The 24,073-nt window shown below is 37.8% G+C and overlaps 1 protein-coding gene across 1 annotated transcript in view; it reads left to right on the top strand.

The window, feature by feature from the left end:
• Positions 1-7,511: 7,511 nt before the first annotated feature.
• Positions 7,512-24,073, top strand: part of NCEH1 (neutral cholesterol ester hydrolase 1) — a 57,671-nt gene continuing 41,109 nt past the window's right edge. Inside the window, exon 1 of the mRNA XM_023524739.1 lies at positions 7,512-7,829. Within this exon, the coding sequence (XP_023380507.1) occupies positions 7,689-7,829 (141 nt within the window). The 5' untranslated portion in view covers positions 7,512-7,688. The remainder of the gene's footprint in view (positions 7,830-24,073) is intronic.

Raw genomic sequence — 24,073 nt, 5'->3', positions numbered from 1 at the left:
TTCTACTTAATTGATGTGAACATAGGATATAAATTGCAATGTGATTCTAGCTGCAATTTTATATAAGTATTATTATTAAAAGGCATGTTTTCTGAAATATTAATATAAGCTGGTAAATAATCTCATGTACCCTGATAGAATACTTTTTCAAGTTCACCTAGTGATATAATAATTCTTAAAGTTAATCATTAAAAATTTGTCCTTAAATTTTCCTATTTTTTTCCTAATCTATTCAGTGTGTACCATTAAAAGTGTTGATTTCAAAACAAAATTCAAGTTAATTTATAACAAATGCTTTTCAAAAATATTTACAAGTGAATCCAAATAATGCTTATGATGTGTTAAAGACCATCCTCAATTCATTTTAATGAACTCATAATATTCAGGAAAATAAACATTACTTTAGGAAATATATATACCATATGGTTACATGCTAAATCTGCTGTAAGTGGTAGCAGATGGTTAAAACTCTTTTTAAAAAATCTCTATTCTAACATAAAAGTCCAAGTATATATAATATATATTTTCAAAATATAGCATTACACCCTTACAAAACATATATTTAAATTTATAATGTTGTCGACCCAAACCTCCCTGCTAATAATTCCCAGGCATTCATAAAACTCTAAATATTTATTCCATAAAGATTACATATCTTCACCAAATCTTCTACTTCTGCTTGTATTTATGAAACAGATCCAGGATCTCAGTGGTGTTGAGTGTGAAAAGAGAAGCTCCAGATCACCATTACACAGTACAGACCTACCACTTAGAATCTCAAAACGTCAGGACAGTTAGGATCTTTGCCTTGAATAGAGCAGTTCAAATCCTTCACTGATTTTTTTTTTTTTTTTTTTAAGATAAAACGTGGGTTATCAACTGGTGCAGGTCAAATTTCCTTGCCAGAAAATTTTTCACTAGTTTTGGAACATCATCTCTGCCTTTCCAAATTTCATTTCAAGAGGCCCACAGTGTTGCTTGCCATTTCTGACAGCACCTCACTGATGGGCTTGGTAAAGTCCTTGGGGGCTGATGCATTTGGTGGCTTCAACAGCCATGGCCTTCTCAAATTTGTCTTTGTTGAGGTTGATTCCAATGATCCTGGATATACCAGCTAACTTACAGCCAGCCCATGATGACTGAAAGGCCAACTCATCGCAGGCCAAAGACAGCACAAGAGGAACCAGGGGGGACCTGTAAGGTATATTTTAAATCTCTCCAGGTGCCAGATTTTGTTTTGAGTTCCAGTATTTCCTCTTCTAATCTAACATTAAGTCATTAGACCTCTTTAGACCTTAGATCCTCTATTTGTAAAATGGAAATAATGACAATTATATTATGTTTGTCTTTTTTTTCTTTTTCTTTTTAAAAACTTTTACTACGGTATAACTGACATAACATTGCAAAATGATCATATTGCAAAATGATCATCACAATAAGTCCAGTTAACATCCATCACCTTACATAATTATATATTCTATCTTTACAACTTTTTGGAGAAAAATAAGACCCTGAAATTTTATTTTACATTCCTTGACTCTTGGTATGGTTAAACATTTTCCTGTGTGTTTCTTTACTAGCTGTATTTTCTGCTACACAATGAATATAAACTGAGTGTTAAAATGTACTTATTTTTATCAACGAATTTTCATATTGATAAAAACTGTGAAATAACAGAAATTTTAAATGTTTAAACAAATGCATTAAAGGTCTGCTATACCAGTTTTTACTATGTGTAGGAAGTTATTGTACCTGTTACAAACTCTAGAGGGGAAAAAATCTTAAAACAGTGCGGACGTGATATAATAGTGCAATAACTTGACTAATTTCCCAGGAACCTTGAAATTATAAATTGTTAAATAAACCATAAAATACTTCCTCTAATGATACACATTCAGATGCAAAAAATAAAATCTTATGCATTTTAAAGTATTTTCTTCTTGTCTTTTAGTTCTTATTACCTTTAAGGAATTTTTAAAAAGAGAAATGGGGAGTGACATCAGCATTATGGCAACAGAAGCTGAGCCTTGTTTTTGTCATCATCCACAGACAAAAGTACTTTTGACAGAGCTCTGGGTTCCAGCACCATATGTTAAGGGACCAGGGAGGAGTGTCGTCTACCCCTGTGTCAAGTAATAGGAAGACAGACCCTGGTCCTAGTTGTAGGTCCTGCAGCTGCCTATGAACTATCTTCAGCCCCTCTTGTCCACAGTCCAAGAGCCTCTAGGTAATACTGTCTTAGACAATCAATCAAGGGCCAGAGAACCTTTGTAGAAGTCTAGGTTTGCAGAGGAGAAATTTCAGTACTCTGTTGAACCAAAAGAAAAAAAAAAGGTAAGTTTAGAGACATTGGAGTAGGCAGTTAGTAAAGACTGGAGGAGATAACTACTACTTCAAATGTGAAGACAGCAATACAAAACTCTAAGACAGCGGTCTCCAACCTTTCTGGCACCAGGGACCGATGCTCCTATGAGAATCTAATGCCTGATGATCTGAAGTGCTGCTGAGGCTGTGATCCTAGCGCTGGGGAGCCGCTGCAAATACAGATGAAGCTTCACTCATGTGTCCACTGCTCACTTCCTGCTGTGCGCGCCCAGTTCCTAATAGGCCACGGACTGGTACTGGTCCGCAGCCTAGGGATTGGGACCTCTGCTCTGAGGCACATGAAAAGAAATCAAAGAAACATGATACCATCAAAGGATCACAATAATCTTCCAGACATGAAGGTGTCCAATTTACTGGATAAAGAATTCAAAATAGCTATTTGAAGGAAACTCAATGAACAAGAAAACACAAAAAGACAATTCAATAAAATCAGGAAAACAATGCACAAACAAAATGAGAAGTTTAACAAAGAGGTACAAATTGTAAAAGAGGATAAACAATAGACTTGATCAAGTAGAAGAAAGACAGTAAATTTGAAGACAGGAAATTCAAAATTACAAAGTATAAGAAAACTCATATATATCCCCTATCCTCACCCCATCCCTTTCCACCCCTTTTCTTATAGGCTGAATTAGTTATTAGATTAGGTGTCGATCCAAAGACAAAAACTTGAGCTTCAGAAGATAAACAAGGGGAAAATCACCTGTGCAGGAGTCACCCAAACTATCTCAGGAGGCTTGGAAATTACAAGCATAGCCACTGTAGTGGAAGGGGCGGAATGCCCAGCTGAAGTGCTTGCATTACTGAGTTAACATCTGGATACTGTACTGGATTGAATAGTGCCACACACACATCCCTTCAAAATTTACTTCTTTCCCAGTACCTCAGATACGACTTTATTTAGAAATAGGGTCTTACAGATGTAGTTAGTTAAGGTGAGGTTATACTGAGATAGGATGGGCCCTTCATCCAATATGACCAGTGTCCTTATAAGAAGAGATACAAAGACTCATACACAGAAGAGTCAGTCAATGAACACAGAGGCAGAGTTGGATGCGTCCATAATCCAAGGAGTGCCAAGGATTGCCAGCAACCACAGAAGCTAAGAAGGATCCTTTCCTTGAGCTTTCAGCGATAGCATGGCTCTGCTGATACCTTGATTTCAGATTTCTAGCCTTTACAACTGTGAGGATATAAATTTCTGTTGTTTCAAGCCACTTAATTTGTGGTACTTGATTACAACAGCAAAGGCAGTCACTGAAGGCAAGATTCAGGAAACGGAGATGAGGCATTGGCTTGATCTCTGAGTGTGTGTTCATGATGGGAGGAGGAAATAAAATGATGCTTCCAGTTAGGAAGCAACATTGTCATTTTCCCAGAGCTGCTATAAGCTGGTCTGTGCTGGATTTTTTTATGACCTCGTAGATATTTTGGATGATAATATAACAAGAAAGTTGCAAGAAAAAGAAAAACTTCCTTTTGTGCTTTGAACACAAGTCAGGGTTTTCTGTCTGAAGTAGGTATAATGCTGTTACAATTGGGAAGATCAAGGATAAGCTTCAAATCATAATCAGCAGAGAGTGTTATACAAATTAAGTACACATATGATAAATCCAGTAATTCCCAAACTAATTTTCTTCAACATATCATGTAGTGACTTACACTTTAATCAAAAGTTTAACATTGCATTAGATCGTATTGCTAAAAATGTTGCTGAATATAATCTGGGTACAGGACTGAACTCACCATCTTACTCCTAAACCTGCTTTACACCCAATATTTCTATGTCAGTTGATGACATTACCCAAACGAGAAACTTTGAAGTCATTACTGATTCCATCCTCTGTCTCCCCTTCTAAGAATCCAGTTAGGAAAGTCCGCCAATTTAACTTCTGAATGATTTCTTTCTAAATCAGACAGTATCCTTCCTGGTTAGTTCTTCTCAGCCTCTTCTGACAACTTGTGCTCCTCCTTCTCCTAAACAGTAAATGCCAAGGCATACAGGCCTGCTTTTAATCCCCTGACACCCCACACTTACAGCTTCTCTTTGTCCACTGTCATGTCTTCAGTTACAGGATGAATATTCTCACACTCACATCTCCAGCTTGGATGTCTCTTATGAGCTCCTGACTTGGATGCCTAGGAGCCTACTCAATATCTCTTCTTGGATATCCCATAGACACCTCAAACCTAGCTACTCCAGACTGAATTTTTCATGTTCCTTTAAATCTTTTACTCTTCTACCATTCTTTATCCAGTTGCTTCAACAAGAAACTTGAGAATCTATCTTAACTACTCCCTTTTCCTGTCTCTCCAAGTCCTTCTGGTTTTACCTCTTAGATATCTTTTGACTCTTCAACCCCATCACCATCACTTGATACATGCTTAAACTAATATCATTTTTTTCTTGACACCTAAGAACCAACACCCTCCCAACAGCTTCCCCTGCTTTCCCACCACAAATATATCGTCTACATTGGTACTAGATCTTATTATGCAAACCCTTCAATGCCTCCCCATTGCCTGCAGGATAATGTTCAAAGTCCTTGGCATAATATACAAAGCCCTGTATAATGTGACCTCTGCCTAACTCTTCAGGTAAAACTTTTACCACCCTCCACTTCCCTGCATTTTGTGCTCCAGAAATATCAAACTACTTCTGATTTTTTACTTACACCACATTTCAGGACTTTGTGTATGTCGTTCTCTCTCACTGGGATGGTGTTACCTATTGTTTACCTGTACACACCTCTTTGACCTAAAGAATCTGCTCAGCCATTGCCATTCATGTGGATCTTCTTATTCCCTACTCTCCCAGAACAGAACTAATCATCACTTCCTCTGCACTATGTCTCTGAACTTTGTACGTATTTGGAATAATCTGTTTATCTGGTTGTCTCTCTGACTAGAGTGGATACTTTTTGTGGGAAAAGAACCATTTTCATCATGACAGTGCCTACCACAGCACCTTGCTGATAGCAGGACTCAATAAGTGTTTATTGAGCTAAAGTTCTGCTTGCCTTTGGATAAAGAATCCTACTTCACATGGTGTAGTCTATGACAATTTGGGTAAATTATTTCAAGTAATAAAATAAAGGTTTTGTTAAGCAATGATATTGCTATGTCATATCATTAGGAATTTTAATTAAAAAATTGACAAGATAATTCTGTATAACGAAATGTTAATTGCTTAACTCAAATTACACATTTACTTAGAAGAGAGGCATTTTATTGGCTCTTCTCCCTTTAAAATCTACTATGAGTATGTCCTATCTCCCCTAGTTCTAAAAATAGATCCTAAATCTGCCCCTTCTCTCCAGTCCACGGTTGTACTGCCACTATGGGCCACCAGTATCTCTCATCTAAATTACTACAGAAGCCTCCTGACTGTTCTCTACAGAGTAGCTGGAGGGCTTCTTTTCAAATACAGATCAAATCCTGTTACTAACCGGCTGTAAGGCCTCCCATTGCTTCCTGTGGCGCCAGGATGTTCAAACTCCTTTTCATGGCCTGCAGTCCTAAATGATCTTCCCTCTCACGTGGGTGTTAATCTCTGATTATGCGGTGCCACAACTCCTCGCACACTGCTCCTGCCTCACTAGCACTCTTTCTGTTCCTCAACTTTTTAGCACTTTAGGGCCTCCACACTTGTCCCTTTGGCTTCTGGATTCCTGCATGGCTGTCCCCTTAGTTATTCAGGTCTTAGTTCCAGTGGCATTTCCTTAAAGATGTTCCCTTCATCACTCAATTTAAAGCAGCAACCAGACACAGAGTGTTACACCTCCCTGTTCTACTTTCTTCATTGTTCTAATCACTATGCAGCAGAGTAAAATTTGAATTATTTTACAGATTACATGAAAACAAGTTATCTAAAGCAGTAAACCAGTAGTTAGCTTGGTTTATATCTCTGGAATTATCTCTAATCACCCATAAAGAGTAGCTTCCAACTTTATGAACCTGCTTATACCCACAAACTTATGCATTTCTATTTGTTTAGAGTCATATGTTAAAGTAGTAACTACCAAAAAGAGAGAGAGAGATAAAACAATGATCTCAAACCTGAATGCTTGAAACACCATTGAAGTGTGCCCTTCATATAAATGTTTTTCTCTAACTTTGAACAGAAAACCAACTTTCTCCTAATAATCTCATTGTCAGTCCCCAGTTTATGATTACTTCACTTCTTTGGATCAGAATAAATTTAGATTATTATATGAAGGCGCAAAATAATATGTACCCGGTGTTTTAAGGCCTTGATCAATAAGTTTGGAGTTGTTCTCTTACCACCTCCTTGTAACAGTTCTTCCAAATGTTTTCTTTTTAGACCTCAGGCTGCAGTTCGGCTAGTGAAGTTCTCTTTCCCCTTTTGTTTTCACCCCCTCCCCTCTAGTCTTTAACAGAAGATCTGGATTCAAGTGCTTTTTCTGCTACCATTTGACCCATTGAATGAATTTTTTCAGGTGGCATTTTTCATTTCTTTATTCATTTGTAGTAATATAGTCTCATGGGTTTTTATTTCATTCAATAGTTTTAATCCATTGTTATTCATTTTGATGCTAAAATTATCTCAGCTTTAGCGTTGGGAGCTCCTCCGAGTTGCCACCTGTGTGCTTTGACCAGACTCCATCATTTTGAGCACTTCCCTATTTACTAGCACAAAAATACATCCTGTACTTCACCTGCCGCAGCTCTGGAATCACCCTTTTTCCCCAAGGAGCTGTGACAGAGTCATGCTTCCTTTTATCGGAGACCGGGGTTTGGAAACCAAGACTTCGGTGCTGGATGTACTGCTGGCTTGTCATTGCTTGAACTATAAGAATTTATAATTATCCTCCTTCACCACATATCAGCTTGAATTTCTTTCTATTGCAAGTCTGGTTCTAGAAGACAGTGGATTTTTATTAACTTCCTCAGTATCTCCATTTTGAATCAGAATGGCCTGCATGCTTTAGACACAGGCTCGTCACACCGAAACTATTTCAGGTTTCTATTTGAGAACCTTCAGGAGGGAGCCCTTGGTCACAGGCGTGCAGCACACACCTGTGTCCTCCAGAGTCCGCTGTGCTGCGCCTTGCGCAGCCTCAGAGCTTTCCCAACCCTGGTGTGTCCGCGACACTTTGCAAGGACACGGGAGAGAGTGCATGTCTGCGCTCCCACATTCTCCCGACGCCGCCTCTGATTGGCTCCTGGGCGTATAAGAAACCAGTGAATGAGCAGCTGGCCCTTGCAGAAACTTGCTGGAGGTCTTTGGGTGGTATCGCTCGTTCATCCTCGTCAACCTGAGGGCGAGCCGACCCCGGCGGATGATGAGGTCGTCCTGTGTGGTGCTCACCGCCCTGGTGGCGCTGGCCGCCTATTATATCTACATCCCCCTGCCCAGCTCCGTGTCCGATCCCTGGAAGCTGATGCTGCTGGACGCGACTTTCCGGAGCGCACAGCAATTGGTGAGGCACAGCCGAGCGCTGATTCTACCTCCTCTTAAGCAGTATTCGAAGTGGGAACCAAAATTTGCGGACCGTGTCCCACGAGAATGCCTATTTTTTTCTAACACAACGAGGTGATTGCTTTTTAAGGTGGTTCAGTCTGGCATTTTCAAGGTGTCGCATTCGCCTTCTTGCTAGTAGCGAGCTAGATCTGTGTGCCTCGTGGTCTGCGCTAGTGACGGAGAAAGTGAAGTAGTTGAATAGAATTTAACAACTGTCTAACCCTTCGTCTGTCATAAACCCTTCTTTTTTGGTTTTCAACGTCAAAAAACAATCATAAAGCATTTTATAAGCCATCCCTCCCCCGCCATTTTAGTTCTCAGATAGGGACCGGCAGAGAGCGTTAACATTTTTAGGATGGCTTTGGGAAAAACAGGCTCTCATTTTGGGCAATGCAACCCCCTTAAAGGCAGAAGTGGGCACAGGCCATGTCTCAACATCCCTTGACTGTGGAGTTCTCCATTCCCGAAGAGCAGTAGTCAGGGCTCCTTTAAGTATTTGATTTCACAGTTCATGCGTGGCAGTTTCAGCTTAGCCCAAGAAACAAGGCCGGGAGACTTAGCTGGCTGGAGGAGAGACGGTGCAGGTGGCAGCCCATGTTAGTATGATGCATTTGCTTTCTGCCAGCTCTACAGCATTTATTTTATGTTCTTAGCTTACCAGGAGATAACCTTTGCCTGAGCCAGGATACCCTGACTTATCATGGCCAGGGTAACATTTTTTCTTCTGTATCATGGGTGCGTATTTCTTTTTTCCCCACAGACAGGTTTATTCTATGGCAAGGGGCATTATTTTTAGTGCCAAGAAATCAAAAATCTAAACTACAACCTGCAGCCAAGGCTGAGCCCTATAATTGATCAGTATTTCTGAGTAGCTTGCTCTGTCTTAATTCCTAACCCTCGTGGAAAACCAAGTCTCCTCTCTTCCCCCAACCTTAGTTAATCTCAGCTTATTTTTGTAAACTCCTTTTTTTTCCAGGAATGACAAGAGAAAGAAAGGGGAAAAAATCATGATTTTCCTGGATCGTCGATGTTCCTCCTCCCTCACCATTCTAATTGTGTTGAGTTACATAGTCTCTGAAGCTTTGTCCTATTAAAAAGCCCTTTAATAAGGTATTGTAGCCCACTCCTAGCACGGATTTGCTTCTCTTGAATCCAACCACCTTCTCCACTCCCAAGTTCCCCGTTGTCTACTAGGAAGCGCCTATGAAGCTATACACCCTCTTCCTTCTCACCTGCTTTCTATAATGTCGACGTAGTGGAAAAATTACCATCCCTTTCTCTAGCATTGATTCCACGAAGGGCAGTCTTCATATAGGAAGCCCTGCAATCCCTCTTTTCCTCTAGAAATTAAGTAACTTGGGAGTAACATCTTTCAAGGATTCTAGGGTGGGTTAAATGGCCTTTAGTAAATAAATTGATAAGAAAAATAGTGACTGAAAAGAATAAGAAATACAAGGGAAAAAGAATAAAACTGCTGTGTTAGCCTCAGAGGTTATTTTTAGTTTTCAGGTCACCAAGGAAGTCTTCCACCTCATAAGTAATCTGAGAAAAGCCAGGTTTCAAGAAAAGCCTTTCTTCCCCAACCAGGCTGCCAACCCATGAAAGGGAAGGCCTTTAGACCCTGTGGTCCTTTACAGAATGTGTCCCCAGCTGGCGTTTGGGAATGATGATGTGTGTAACTCCAGGTCACAGAGCAAGATGAGGTAACCAAGTATTTTCACCTACCACGGTAGCTGGGGAATGGGTTTGCAGAGAAGTGTCTCCCATCACTTGTCTTCGGAACTGTGAAATATCAGAAAGATCATTCAGACCACATGGAAGCATATTCTACCCAGTAAAGGAATCTACCAGGGCCACTTCAAATTGTCCTGGGGGAAAGGCAATGTGGCCTGACACACTGTAAGTAGATTGGATCATGATTGTTAGAGTCATGCCTTCCTGAATCCCATCCCAGCCAAGCCACTTATTGGTGGTGAGGCCAGGCAATTTACTAACCTACCCTGTAAAACAGAGCTAACTTCATAAGGTTGCTGTGAGGCTTAGTAATGTATTTAAATGCCTGGAACTTGTAGTTAATCTACTAAGAGTTGTCCCCAAGGTCCTCTATGGATTGTGGGGATTCCAAAATTTGTGGGAGTGTCCAACATTGTTGAAAGAATAAAATTAAAAAAAAAAAAATGTAAACGGGAAGCAATTTATCTTATTGAAACCTGGAGAGCTACCACTAAATTGCATGGCATAAAGTTTATTACCCAAGTAATTTTCATCAGAGTTCATTGGCCAAATGAGAAAAGCAACTTAAGATACCACAGAGGTGAGGTTTTGCCTACTTCCTAACACAGCAGGCTCCTACCCAGCATCAGGAAATATGAACACTACTTTTATTCTGTTGTCATTGGCAAACATTCACCCCTCTCATCCTTCTTTTCTCCTTTATTTTGTGCAGATAAGTTATGTTTATTGTACTTTACTTTCCTGGGGTCCTACAATATTACCTAAGAAGAAGCCACTTGAGCTCTTTCTCTAAATCATCTCAAACACAGATGCTACATTAAAATCATCTATGGAGCTATAAAACATCCTGATGCCCAAGTCACAGCCTATACCAAATTTATTTAGAATCTCTGGAAGGGGAGTTCCAGGCATCAGTGTTTTTAAAAGGTGATTTCCATGTGCAGCAAAATTTGAGAACCACTGCTCTTTAAGATAAATAAAAAGCATTGCAGATGTAGAAGACATATTTTCCTTAAACTGTTCAAGTTATATTGTTCACAGGCTGCTGGGAATGAGCCCTTTCATATTAGCATGGATTAGTTTATCAGATTAGTTGGTTGATACTTTGGCTCTAAGAGTCTAAAGGGATAAAATACTAGCTAGGCAAATTTCAGTGTTATAGAAGAGCTATCATAAGCCTTGAGCAGTGGTAAAGCACAAACAAAAGGTCTGGGAAAGTCAGTGGAGAAAGATATTTAGATGATTGGACAGCCAGAAACTAGAGGAAAAGGATGGAGTTTGGGGAGATTCTGATACTTATTTTAAACTGCTGTGCAAGCAAAGATTTTAAAAAATGGCAATCCCAGTACAAGTGAAGATTCTGAGAAGTATACACTGCTGAGTTTGGCAATATCTATTGGAAGCCATAGAAGCATATTTATTCTTTGACCCAGCAATCTCTCTGGAGGAATTTATTTTAAGTAATGATGGTTATAGGCAAGGATGTAGCTATAAAGATGGAAACATTTTACAGAATCAAAAACCTTGTTCAACTAGTCCAAAAACACTGCTGTTTATGAGGAATATGGGGGATCATTCAGCAACCTTTTAAATCTTTTTTTTTTTTTTGGTACCATTATTTAAAAAAATGAAAACTTAAGAATAATATGATATTAGTAAATTATGGTGAACCCATTTTTTAGAATACTAAGCAGTCAAAAAAATTAGCTTTTAAATTAATGTTTAATGGCCTCTGAAACATTTGTACTATACATTAAGTGGGAAAATGCTACAAAACAGCATATATTCCCATTATCCCATCTAAAATATCTTCCAAATATATAGTTATGTATATTTACATATACAGGTACCAAAAAAGCGGAAGGAGATAATTTAAAATATAAGGATTTGGAGGTGGCATAAAGTTATATCTTCAATTTTCAGATCTGTCTATTCTTGTTTTTCTACAATGAACATGTAGTAATAAGAAATTATTTAAAAACTTTTTTGTAGTAAGTTTTTGTACTAGGTTTTCTACTTCCAAAATGGAAATGATGTGTATATGCATAACAGTGTGATTAATCCTTTAGTAATTGTTTTGTGAAGAAAATCAGACTTTTTTTTAAAGGCCTTTTGGATCCCCAATACAGCTATCAATATGGACGCCTCGTGCTCAGTCACTTAGATTTAACACAGATTGAAAGCTTACTTAGTGTGAAGTTTTAGGGAGATGCTAAAATGACCTAAAAGAAACTACGGCCCAGTCGAATGGAGAAACCATGTTAGGAAGATAGGAGCTGACAGGTATTACAGAGGTAAAGTTACAGAAGCTCATAGGAGAGAGAGGTTACGTACAGCTTAGAAAAGTTATAAAGATGGTGACTAAAGGTACTAATGGTATCTGAAAAGAGTTCAGAGCAAGGGCATAACTTGACTGGACTTCGTCATCTCCTAACTTACTAGTTCTTATACTATGTGTCTTTTCAATGACAGTGTAAAAGAGAGGTTGTTGAAATTGGTATTTCTGCTGAATGTCCCCTCTAGTTTTTATGGATGACAGTACTTTTGGACTAATTGAGAAAGTTTTTTCATCCTGTAAAATGTCCCCAAACTTGTTGAAATCTAAATTGATCTTACCTGAATTTTCTGTGCGTGATGTGCCTTTGGGCTGTGTGGGTATGGTTTAAATAACAGCTCGCTGGATGCCGTGAGAAACTTCATCTCGTTAACCTTTTTCATAAACATTCTTGAACTGGGATGTTTACTAAGATCAGGTAAATTTAACCTGAAAGCATTAGTAAATAATAAGTTTTGTCTACCACCTTCCAGACTTGCCATGATATATATTTCTTAGAGATTGCACCAACCACAATAATTTGTAGCTGATTTGATGGGATTTTTCTTTAAATACCTGGTAGCAGAAAGGCTTTTAGTATAGCTTCAGTGGCAGTATTTAATCAGTATTAGTTCTGACAGATAAGCAATCTGATTTGCTCTTTATAGGCAGTACCTCTTGGTAGATCCAATCAAATATTAAGGTCAGATGGATTCAGCTCCCAGATGTGTTAGACAATGCCAATTTATAGTTTTTCTTTTTACTTTTCCTAGAATTCTACAAATATAGCCTTGAGAACAGAAATGCCATCATTATTACTTTGTGTTAATGGGACATTCTATTTCTAACATGTGGCTTGAGTTTGATCTAAGACATTTTTGTGAATTGTGAAAGTGCAATAATCATTCTTAAATGTTCTGTTAATTACTTCTTTTAAAATAGTATATATTTACTTTTACTGACAAGTGAACTCTGTGGGAACCGTCAACCACTTCTTTTCTTTTTTTTATGTTTATAAAGAATTAAGAAATGAATTTGAATTTCCAAGTGGCAAACCTAAATATATTCCCTACTTACTCTGTGTCGTATTAAAAGATTTTTAACAATCTATCTTTCAATGTTTTCAAAATAAAATTGAAATCCCACCATTTAGAAATAATCATTCAATAAATATTAACTGAACACCAACGCTAGGAACTGGCAAAACAAAAATTAAAAAAAAAAATCCTAATTTTGAGAAGTTTACAGTCGAGTAAAGGGGAGATAAACCTATTGACAGTTACAGAGTGTGTACTTGAATGACAGAAGAAGAGTTATGACAGAGGCATTCGTGGGTTTCTGCAAGAGCCTTAAAAAAGGACATCTAATCTAGACCTGGGCATCAGGAATTGTTTTCCTTTCACATGACATCTAATCTATGAAGGTTAGTGCTTACAGTAAAAGTAACTGACATCTATTAAGCATATAGTGAGCATTTACTCTGTGCCAGATACTATGCTATGTGTTTTGCATGCAACTCATTTAGTTCATGCTATAATTCTATGAAGTGGGTGTTTTTATTTTCCTTATCTTACAAAAGAGGAAACTAAAATGCAAAGAAAAGTAACTGGCTCAAGATGACAGAGTTTATAAGAAGTGATCAAAATTTGCCTCCAGCCTCACTCTGAGTTCAAGAGCTTAACCACTGAACCAGAATGCTTTTCCATAGGAGCTAGCTAAGTGAAGGAGGTGGAGAAAGAGAAGAGAGAGAAGAAAGGAGGGTGAAAAGGGCATCCTAACCACAAGGGACTTTCCAATGGGAGAAGATGCTACAGCTAAGAAACTAAAAGTGGTTTAGACGCTGGAGCATGAAGCCCAAGAGTCAGAAATATGAGACAGGAAAGAAGCACTGGTCAAATAATACAGGGCTCTGTGGGCCAACAAAGGAGCCACCGAAAGATTTTTAGCAGGGAAATCACATGGTCAAATCTGTGTCTTAAAATAGACTTTCTCAGTGACAGTGTAGAGACTAGAATTTAAGAAAGCAAGTAAAGGTGAGAGACCACCTAGGAAGCAATCCACCAATCTACGTGAGAGGTAAGAATGTGAACTAATAAAGTGGGACTTGTTTGGAGTGAAGCCGACCAGAGTTGCTGATGGAGGTGGTAGTATGAGTGAAGGAGAGAAAAGAGTCAAAGGTGACTCGGGAAAGTCTCTGGAGTAACTGGGTGAATAGTGATGATAAGCCTGATTTAGGAAAAGGAGTAGATCTGAGGGTGAAGATAATAGAGTTTTGGACCTTGTTCTGAATTGTCCATGGGACTGATACAAGGATTACTGTTCACAAATAGCTCACATATACAAGACCAGAGCTCAGGAGAGAGAAGTGGGATGGAGATATGGATTTGGGAATGGTCATTGAATGGGTGGTGTGGAAGTAGTAGGAATGAATGTGTATGGAGTGAAAATAGGATTAGGAGATCCTACCAAGGATATCGCAGGGGTGTGGCAGTGGTGAGAGGAAGAGGAGGCTAGCCCTAAGAGAAATGAGACACTAAAGAACCTAATTTTTAATTATATAGAACTCTAGGTTTTACAAAGGGTTTCACATATATCCTCTCATTTTATTTTTCAATAAATAACTGGCTGGCATTTGTTATTTCCATTTGTCGAGTGAGGAAACTGAGGTTCAGAAAGGGTCAGTGACATCCCCAAGATTACATGATTAGTTATACTGGCAAAATGGGGACTGGAATCAAAGTTCCTAGATGCTTAATTTCGTGCTGTCACTCTTGGGCCAGGCTGAACGGAAAACGTAGTCCTCTATGATGTATTTGCCCCTTTTTGTCCTGGTGCTCTTTGTGACAGGCCCCTCACAGCCATGGCCATGCATATGAGAATGCTCATGATAACTTTGGCACTAATATACTACATCTTGACCTTCTGTTTGCACTCCCACAGTGAAATTAATGTGCACTAGTGTTTCCCAATCTTTTTTGCATGCCATACACTTGATTATATTTTTAAAGTATGCCATGGGAAACTGGAAGAGATTTGGTGGGAATTTGTATGGGCTTGAATGACAGAATTCAGAAGATTTATAAAGAGAATTACACAATGGTTCTCAAATAGAATACCAACTTTTATATGGCTATAAAAATGGTTTTAAATTTTTACTTTTATTAAACACCTAAGCCAATATCTTGTGGCCTACCTATAAACCATTTGTGGCATACCTGTTAGGAAGCTCTCCTCTCTATAGTTTATTATTATTGCTATTAAACACAGATAGATAGTCTCCAAGGTACATATATCTAGGTAGCCATATAATGCATTGTCTAAACAAGGATATTTTTGAGAGCCATAGGGGCTGCTATTAATAATCATGCCAATACAACTGTTTTAAAACAGAATTATACCTAATCGAATCTGGACGGGTGTTTGGCCTACATTTATTTGACCTGCAAACACTCAGCATAATCAAGTTTATGTTGTAGGATGATCCTTGTTCTGCTCAAATCTTATTGTTAACCCTCCAGTGAATCACTCCTCACCTTAACCCCTGACTTCCTGTCCCTTAGGATAGTGGCAGAATAAAAGTACTAAATTCTTTAGTCTCACAGTGTTCCCGCGACAGCCTATGCACTTGTATCTGACACCGTTCCTTTTGTCTTCACCGCCGCCTCACATGCTTTCCCGCTCACTTACATTGGCCAGCCTCCCCCACATCTTTCAACACGTACGCAGAAATCTCTTTTGGAAACTCCCCCTTTTTCTCCCAGTCAGCCTTCTTTCCTTTACATTTTGTTTTTCTTTGATGGCCTTCATGTATTCCTTTTCTTATGTTGATATGTACAAGCTCCCCACCAAATCATAAGCTTTCTTACCTATTATGTAGGCGTCCTTTCCTTCTTACCGTTTTAGGTGTTTGTTGTTCTTGCTGTTGTTGTTGTCATTGTTGTTGTTAAATCAGTCACAGTAGAGCAAATAGGAGTTCATGGTTCTGCTTTCTTTCAGTTATCTCTGCTACTCCATTTGCCCCAAAGGGCAGACCTCATGTTTCCTGTGCTTCTGACTCAGAACTTACCTAAAAATGGCTTTTCGTTGTATTTTTACAACTTTTGTTTCACAAATCTCACTTTTTCTGGATTTTCAACTTCCTCATAATATTTTTGCAGATTTTTTCAAATTCGTAATGAATTATGTGCCCGCTTCTAGCTAAACGTTAATTATAATTACTCCGTAAAAGATTGCTGGAGAATTTCCACATTCATTTGATATCATTCTACCTTTCCCTTTTCCTCTTGAATAAATAATTGATAAATACCCCATAAGAAATTTACTTGACTGATACTCTTCTGTGCTGTCTTTCTCTAATATTGTCCCTGCTCTGGAACTCAAATTACCTTTTCTTTGACTTTTCTAAAGTCTGCTTTTCTAAAGTGCAAGATGCTTATCTCACTATTCCTCATTTATGCATCAAATAAACATAGAGTCACTCTGTCCCCAAGCTTTCAATCACTTTGATTTCATGGCACAGTTCTTCCCTATTAGTGAGAAGCAAGTCCGGAGTAGCAATAATCTCGATTCTTTGACTTTCTTAGCAAGGCAATTCTTTTGCTTTTCGATTTTTTGCTTTTAGCTGAATAAAATTTCTGGCATATATCTGCATAATAATGGACCCATTTACTGAATAATAAACAACCACCTTGTAAAATAGTAGTTAATGCCCTCATTCAAGGAGAAGGAAATAGATGCTCGCCAAGATTAGGTAACTGATTCACAGACCGGTGACCGCCTAGTGAGGCTGGCTGTGAACCAGGTCTGCTGGACTCCTTTGCCCTTTGAATTCTATTCCATGGCTGCCTATTATGATCAGTCTACTCCCCTACCCATGCTACACTCTCCATTCTGAAATCTTTTCTACTAGTTGTGTGGTTCACATTAAGTGTCAGGTAGGAAAGGAGTGTGTTGTGTATTTACAAATTTTAGTTCTGGAGGGTTTTGATATAACATATATAGAAGGGTTCCATGGTTAAATACAACCGGGAAATGCTCAGTTAAACAGGGTTAATCAGGATTTCTTATTTTATTTTATTTTATTATTGTTTTCATGTAATTCCTAGCATGCTAATGTGTATTTTGAGCCTCAAAGAGAGAATATATAGTGAGTCCCAAATTTAATTGACTATAGATCTTTATTTTACAAAAAAACTCATGATACTGATGGTATATGTACCAAATTTTCAAGACCATTTTCATTGTGTTTAATAGCAGAGATTTTGGTATCAAGGAGAATTGTTTTCAAATCCAGGCTCTGTGCTAATGCTAGCTGTGTGGCCTCTGAAGAGTGTTTCACCTGCGAGTTTGTTTCCTGACCTTATAAGTGATCATGATACTTAGCCCATAAAGTTATTTGAAGATTGTATGAGTAATGTGTATAAAGCTTTATTGTTTCATCTTCATCACACATTAGTTAATAAGTAAAGCACTTGGAACAGTACCTGGCATACAAGAAATACATTTAGGTCAGATCTGCTTTTTGGCAATCGTCTACAGTATACTCGAATAGTAATATGCTGTTTTTTTATTATTTTATGTTCACTATTATTCTTGTCAATCTGCTACTGCTCTCAGGTTTGCGACTTTCCATACAGGTATAGATCTTCTTAACCTGGACTGCTGCTGGCTAGGATTCAAACCCTGGTTTTGGCACTTATTAGTTGTGAGACTAGGCGGGCAAGTTACTTAAACTTGCTAAACTTTAGTTTCCTTGTTTATAAGAGTGAGATAATAACAATGTGTCCCTCAAGACTTGCTACATAGATTAAATGTGATTGTGTATATAAAATACGTAGCACTGTGCTTGGTATATAGGGAGAACTAAAAACTCAATGATAGGCCATCCTGCCACAATGTAAAGATAATGAAGAAGTACTTGCAAAGAAGGGTTATTTCCCTAAATAGAGGGCTTTGGATTTGCTCAAATGATTGCCATCTGTTGGGCCCAGAGTTCTGGCCTATAACAATAGAAACGATGACCTTGACTGTTAAGTTATTAAAGGCAGGTGTCTTCTATCAGCCACCATAATAGAAGAAATTCACCATGACCTCGCCATTGCTCATTAATCAAGCAATCACTGTGTTTCAGAAACTGACATTACAGCAATTAATGCATGCGCACACACACGCGCGCGCGCGCACGCACGCGCACACACACGCACGCGCACACACACGCACACACACGCACACGCACACACACACACACACACACACACACACACACACACACACACAGCACCTGACCTTAAAGGAAATAGGAAATAAGGAGAAATTTGTTGGCAGGTCAGTGGTAATTGAAATCTCATAAAGTTATGGAATCCCGTAAAAACATGAAATCCCCTAAGGAAACGGTGTTGAGTGAGAAAAAAGTAGTTTTAGAGTTGTGGAGAAGTGGAGCCAACAAAAGAGGCAGAGAAGTTAGGGAACGAAGAGGAAAACTGGGAAAATACTGTGTCTGAGAAACCAATGAAGATCACTGCCAAGATGGGGTGGTCGACTGTGAGATTGAGGGGCATGAGGATGCAAATGTGTCCATCAACTCTGCATCATGGTGGACCCCTCAATATATCAGCCACAAAATGTATTCCCTGGCACCTGTGACTTTTACGTGTCAGCATATCAAACTGTAGCCCGTTTGCTGGAACAATTTTAAGGATGCCTGCCAAAACTTACGTTTTGACTTAAGCTCTCATTTATCACAGGAAATAGCCAAAATATACTTTATAGCTTGTAATTAAAACCTGAGATAGAGGTTATGGGTAGATATTACCAATATACTAAATAGTTTGATATATACTCTTTATAATAGTTATGTATACATATACAATTATTTAGTACATCAAAAATATTTTTTAAAAAATAAAAAACAAGGAGAATGAAAAAATAAAGAAATTCTTCTTCCCCCAAATAACTAACTTTAAATTTATGTTAGTTGTTTCATCCTTATGGGAACATTTTAAAATCTGGACTCTTAACAGGCTAAGTAGCTTTTCCTGTATGCTTCAAAATGAGGTTCATATCAGATGAATATTAAACTTGCTCCATTATAGATTAATGCCTTTGAATTCTATAGCTAGAGGTATACCATTTAACTGCACTGCTATATTTTTGTCAAGGACTGTGGGCCAGTATTTTAGAAGACACACCATGTGCCAGACTTGGGTCTTAGCAGCCACAGATGCACCTACTGACCAGAACCAATAATTTGTCGGTCTTATTTCCTCCTATAGCCAATTAAAATTGCATATTTCTGCAACTTAAATGAAGAAACATCTTTGATGAAAAGAAAAGAAACCTTATTATTGGTTATGTCTACAGAAGGAACCCATTTAGAAGTGATTTTCAGTTACTCTAAAAACATTAACATGATTTCCTGACTCCATAAAAGCATATTTTGGGGCAAATCATAGAATTTTAATTGCTTAAAAAGTTGGACTTCCATTTGGGTGTTGTCAGTGGTTAAATGTCTTTATGCCATTTTCTCCCTTACCCACCCCACCCAGTATTTTTTTCCATTTTCAGGTTTCAGAGAGTGGCAGGCAATCATGGGTAGTATTTTTAAGTTCTGTACATTCGTGATACTTTAAGTTGTTGCAATAAAGATCGACTCCTGTGGTTTTATGGGAATGTGGGAGAGACAGGTTTATTGTTCAATGTAAACATTGAAGTTATACTTAAATGTATAGCATTATAGTCTGTTACGGCTTTTCCTCTTTCTGTCCTGTCCATGGAGGAAAACCAAGCTTCTTTTTTTCTCTAAAATGCAGATATATTCTCAGCAAACGTTTATCGGTCACCTGGAATGTGCAGGACACTGCAGAGACCATGAGGTGCTCATATTCCAGTTTGGAAAATCCAAGAAGTAGACAATTCCAACAAAACTTGCTGAGCGCTACAGTCTGTGGTCCGTAGCGGGCACTGTGGGAGCCTAGCAGAGGAAGCCTCAGACAAAGGATCCCAGAGGAAGTGCTGACTGAGCTGACTTTGAAAGTATAAGAAGGAGCCCATCAGATAGACGGGAAAGGAAAGGCATTCCAGGAAAAGAAAACAGCAAGTGCAAAATTCTGAGGTGGGAGAACATGGCACATACAGGGAACTACTTCTACTAAATTTCTGAAAGGTAGAACACAAAAGGAAATCTTTGAAGGAAATCTTTGCGTAACTGATCCATGAGCGGAACTGGTCCGTCTTTTGCTGTTAAAATACATTTCACCATCTTCATCATGGTAACTTTAAGTAAGCTCTTAGGATGATGAAAGCACACAACCAATGTATAATTTTTCAAGAATAAGTACTACTTGGCAAATTAAGCTTTAAACTTCTTACTAAAAATATTCTGTTACAAAGCCATAGAGTAGTATTTATATCTTGGTGACCAAATATATAATTTCATGGAAAACACTTTTTCTGTTGTTGTTTGTTTTAGTAGCTTTTTGTCTTAAATAAAAACTGCTTTAAGTCAGACTTCTTGCTGCGTCCCTAGTGCTCTGCTTCATAAAGTCATTCCTTGTTTCAAGGAATGACCAGAACCAATAATTTGGATTTTGAAACAAACCCCACAGTTGTTAGATTTTGAAACAAAATCCCACAGTTGTTGGCAGCTAGTAGTTGTTGGCAGCTACGGTGCCTTACTTGAGACAAATGCTTCTTGCATATTTGTCAAAGGGGTGGAGTGTATGATTGAAGAACCTGACTTCCTGTTTTAACCACCCAGCCTAGTTTCCCTCTCACCCTTACTTTCCTCTCCCATGCCACCCTTTTCTTTTCCTCCATAGAACACACTGCCATTCATAATTGTTTGTTTAATTACTCCTTAGTAATTTGTCTCCCTAAGTAATTCTGTCTCCCCTGCCAGGCTAGAAGTTCTATGAGGGGAGAGAGCATGTCTGTGGGCTTTACCACTGTGCATTGAGCTCCTAAAAGTAACTGGCACAAAGTAAACACTCACATATTTGCTGAGTGAATAAATATTGAACAACCCAACATCTCTGTAAAGCTTCTACGGTAAAGAGGGATGGTGATAAGATCCTGACAGGAAGTTTTTCTTGGACATCCCACTTCTCAAATAAGGCCTTATCAGTAGGATCAATCAGCAAAATATGCTTGTTTTTGCCCTGGATTCCTTTTCTCTTTTTATGAAGAGTGCAAGTAAGAAAATGATAAGGGGTAAGCTGTCTGCTTTTTCAGAAAGAAAATTTGGAAGCAACGACAAAAGGAAATATCATCATCAATATATTCATTCATTGAACAATTATATTGAGTGGTAATTATGTACTAGGAGGATGCTAGACCTAGGAAAATAAAAGTTAGGGAGATAGATCTAAAAACTGATAATGACAACATAATAAGAATCAAAATTAGAAGTTTGAACTAAGTTCCAGAGAGCAGCGAGACAGGAGTGACTGCACAACTGTACAGAAAACCACGGGGGAGGGGGCGTGTTTGAAATGGAGGAACTGAAATTTGGCCATGAGAGGAAGCAGGAGAAATTCCCATAGCAGATGACATCCTACAGTTCAGCTTTGTGTATCTTTGAGGAAAGTATATAAGGCATGGACAAGACAGACAAGTTGTGCAGACTAAGGTCTGTACCAGGATGTGGGACTATAAGTTGGTAAAGGGGTGTGTTCGAACAGTAGGTGGACATCAATGGGTGCAGGATGTTCTTTTAAATTCTATCATCCCTGGCTGTTACAGCCGCTTTAAATTTTTTTCCCCATACAAGCATAATTTCCTTAGTAAACTAAAGGACTGAATTATTTTTTGTATACCAGAAGAGGTATATAATTATGTTATAGAAAATTTAGAAAATAGGAAATCTTAACTACAATTTCAGCTTAACACAACCACCATTTGTTTTTTGTTATATTTCCTTTCAGACTCTCTTTTTGTGTATATGTTGTCTTACTGTCCTGCCATACATGCAGTTTTATGCACAGCTTATTTTACTTCTCTTTATACCAGAAGGATGTACCACATTATTACTGCATAGTATTTTCTTCTCTTTTTAATGGAGCATGTGCCATTTTTAAGGTAACTATTCCCCTATTACTAGAACCCTAGATAGACTAGTTACTTGCTAGTATAAATAGTGTTACAGTGAACATATTTGTACATATAATCTTCTTGTTTTTAGGATTTTTTCTCAAGATGCCCTAAAATTAGAACTACTAGATCAACGAGTATATATATTTTTTCAGGTCATATTTCTTATTTCCAAGTTATATTCCTAATTTATATGGTTAGTAGCAATGTGAGAGAATGCCAGTTATCCTCTACTCTTTACAGCATGAACTGATTTTTAAAAACTTGTTAATTTAATGTTTTAAATGGATACTTTGTTTATAATTTTTTTGGAAACAGTTGACATTAGAATTTTTGTTCATTTCTTTAATGATTATTGCACATCTACTTTATATCAGCTCTATTCAGAGGAAAAGGTAGTCAACAAGTGTAATTTCTTCTCTCACATTCTATATTCTTACACATAAAGAAACTTTCATTAAATTTTTGCAAAACTTATACAACTAGTAAACAGTTAAGAAGGGATTCCATCCTGGTCTTTTGTTTCAATCTCATGGTCTTTCCGATCTGCTATACGACCCTGCGAAGGGAAACATAGGGGTTTGTTAGCAGAGTGCCTGCTCCTCCAAGTATCTTTCTCTAAACTTAATCTAATGATGATGCCATTCCTAGTACTCAGAACATGTCTAAAGCCTTTTTTAGAGATTTCATTCCAAGCCATTTCATGAGGTGCACATGAACATCAGCCTCATTGCTTCACAATCTCTCTTTGTCATACACCTCTAATCTAGAGGAACTTTGCCTTTTTCAGAAATCGAATTCAGCCTCAGGAAATGAGGATTCGTTCCCATTAAGAATATACAAAGGAGCGAACCAAAGTCTCTGAAAACAGTTGTAAAAAAATGCTTTAGTCAGTGGTAGCCATGTTGGATGACATATATGAATTACCTACTTCTTTGCAAGGGTCTATGTTCTCTAAATGTTGCTTTGGTTTTTTAGTTAGTGTGAAAATTGTCGGTTTCCACTACTGCGTGAGTTGTAGGGCCCTGCGTGTCCAGGGCCCCTGTGAGTTACCACCAAGTGTTTAATATATGTGGCAACCTCGAAAAGAAGGGCCAGTGACCCAACAGTATTGGGCACTTATTATTACAACATCCAGTTGTAAACAGCCCACTTCCTGGCATCCTTGGCGGGGAGTGAAGGAGACAGCATTTAAGCAGGTTGGACTTACTTTCATACTTATATTATAGCGTATCATATATCAAAATTTCTTAAACAAATTTTTATTTAAAGTTCTCATCTATTTCTAACCCAATTATCTAAAAAAAATTAATCTTTATCCCCCATTTCTTTTGTGATCTCCCCCACAAAGTGGTCATAAATATCTCTGACAAGAAGACTAAAGTCCAATCAATGAAAAGGAAATTTGTGTGTTTTGAAGAGAGAAAGAATTTTAAAAATAAACAAGTGTATTAGCCTCTGCAGTCCTTGCAAGGACCATAAATCCCATCCAGAGTCTCCATAATAACCATGTCCCTTGTCACTGCTCTCAATTAAGCTGCTTCTGTAAATCATCATAATTAATAATGTAAAACAAAACCAAAAATAATCAAATACTTCTAATTTCATGTCTTGGTTTTGTTTATTATTGCCCAGGTTTGAGGATGGAACACTGTCAATTATGCCTATTGTTTGTATAAAAAAAATGTGATTTAACTTTCAAACAGCCAGCTTGAGAGTCAGAGACTGGCCTGCAGTTATCTATCTATCTATCTATCTATCTATTTATTTATTTATTTATTTATTTATTTATTTATTTATTTATTTATTTATTCATTTATTTATTGCCCACACCATATATTAAACATTTTAAAATTCATTTCCAACACTTAAAATTTGGGATATTTTACATAATAATCTGGGCTTCCTATTTCTCTTAAAAAATCAGATTATCTGGTGACATTGGGCCAATATTTCTACATATTAGTTTTAGGTATACAATGTGATGATTCGACATTTTTATATCTTACTATGTGATCACCCCACTAATTCTAGTAAAATCATCTGTTAGTGTGTAAACTTATCGTAAT

The sequence above is a fragment of the Pteropus vampyrus genome, unplaced genomic scaffold, assembly GCF_000151845.1.
Source record: "Pteropus vampyrus isolate Shadow unplaced genomic scaffold, Pvam_2.0 Scaffold12, whole genome shotgun sequence".
Classification (NCBI taxonomy): Eukaryota; Metazoa; Chordata; class Mammalia; order Chiroptera; family Pteropodidae; genus Pteropus; species Pteropus vampyrus.
Note: the sequence above shows the minus strand (reverse complement) of the source record. Positions and strands in the feature narration are given on the sequence as shown.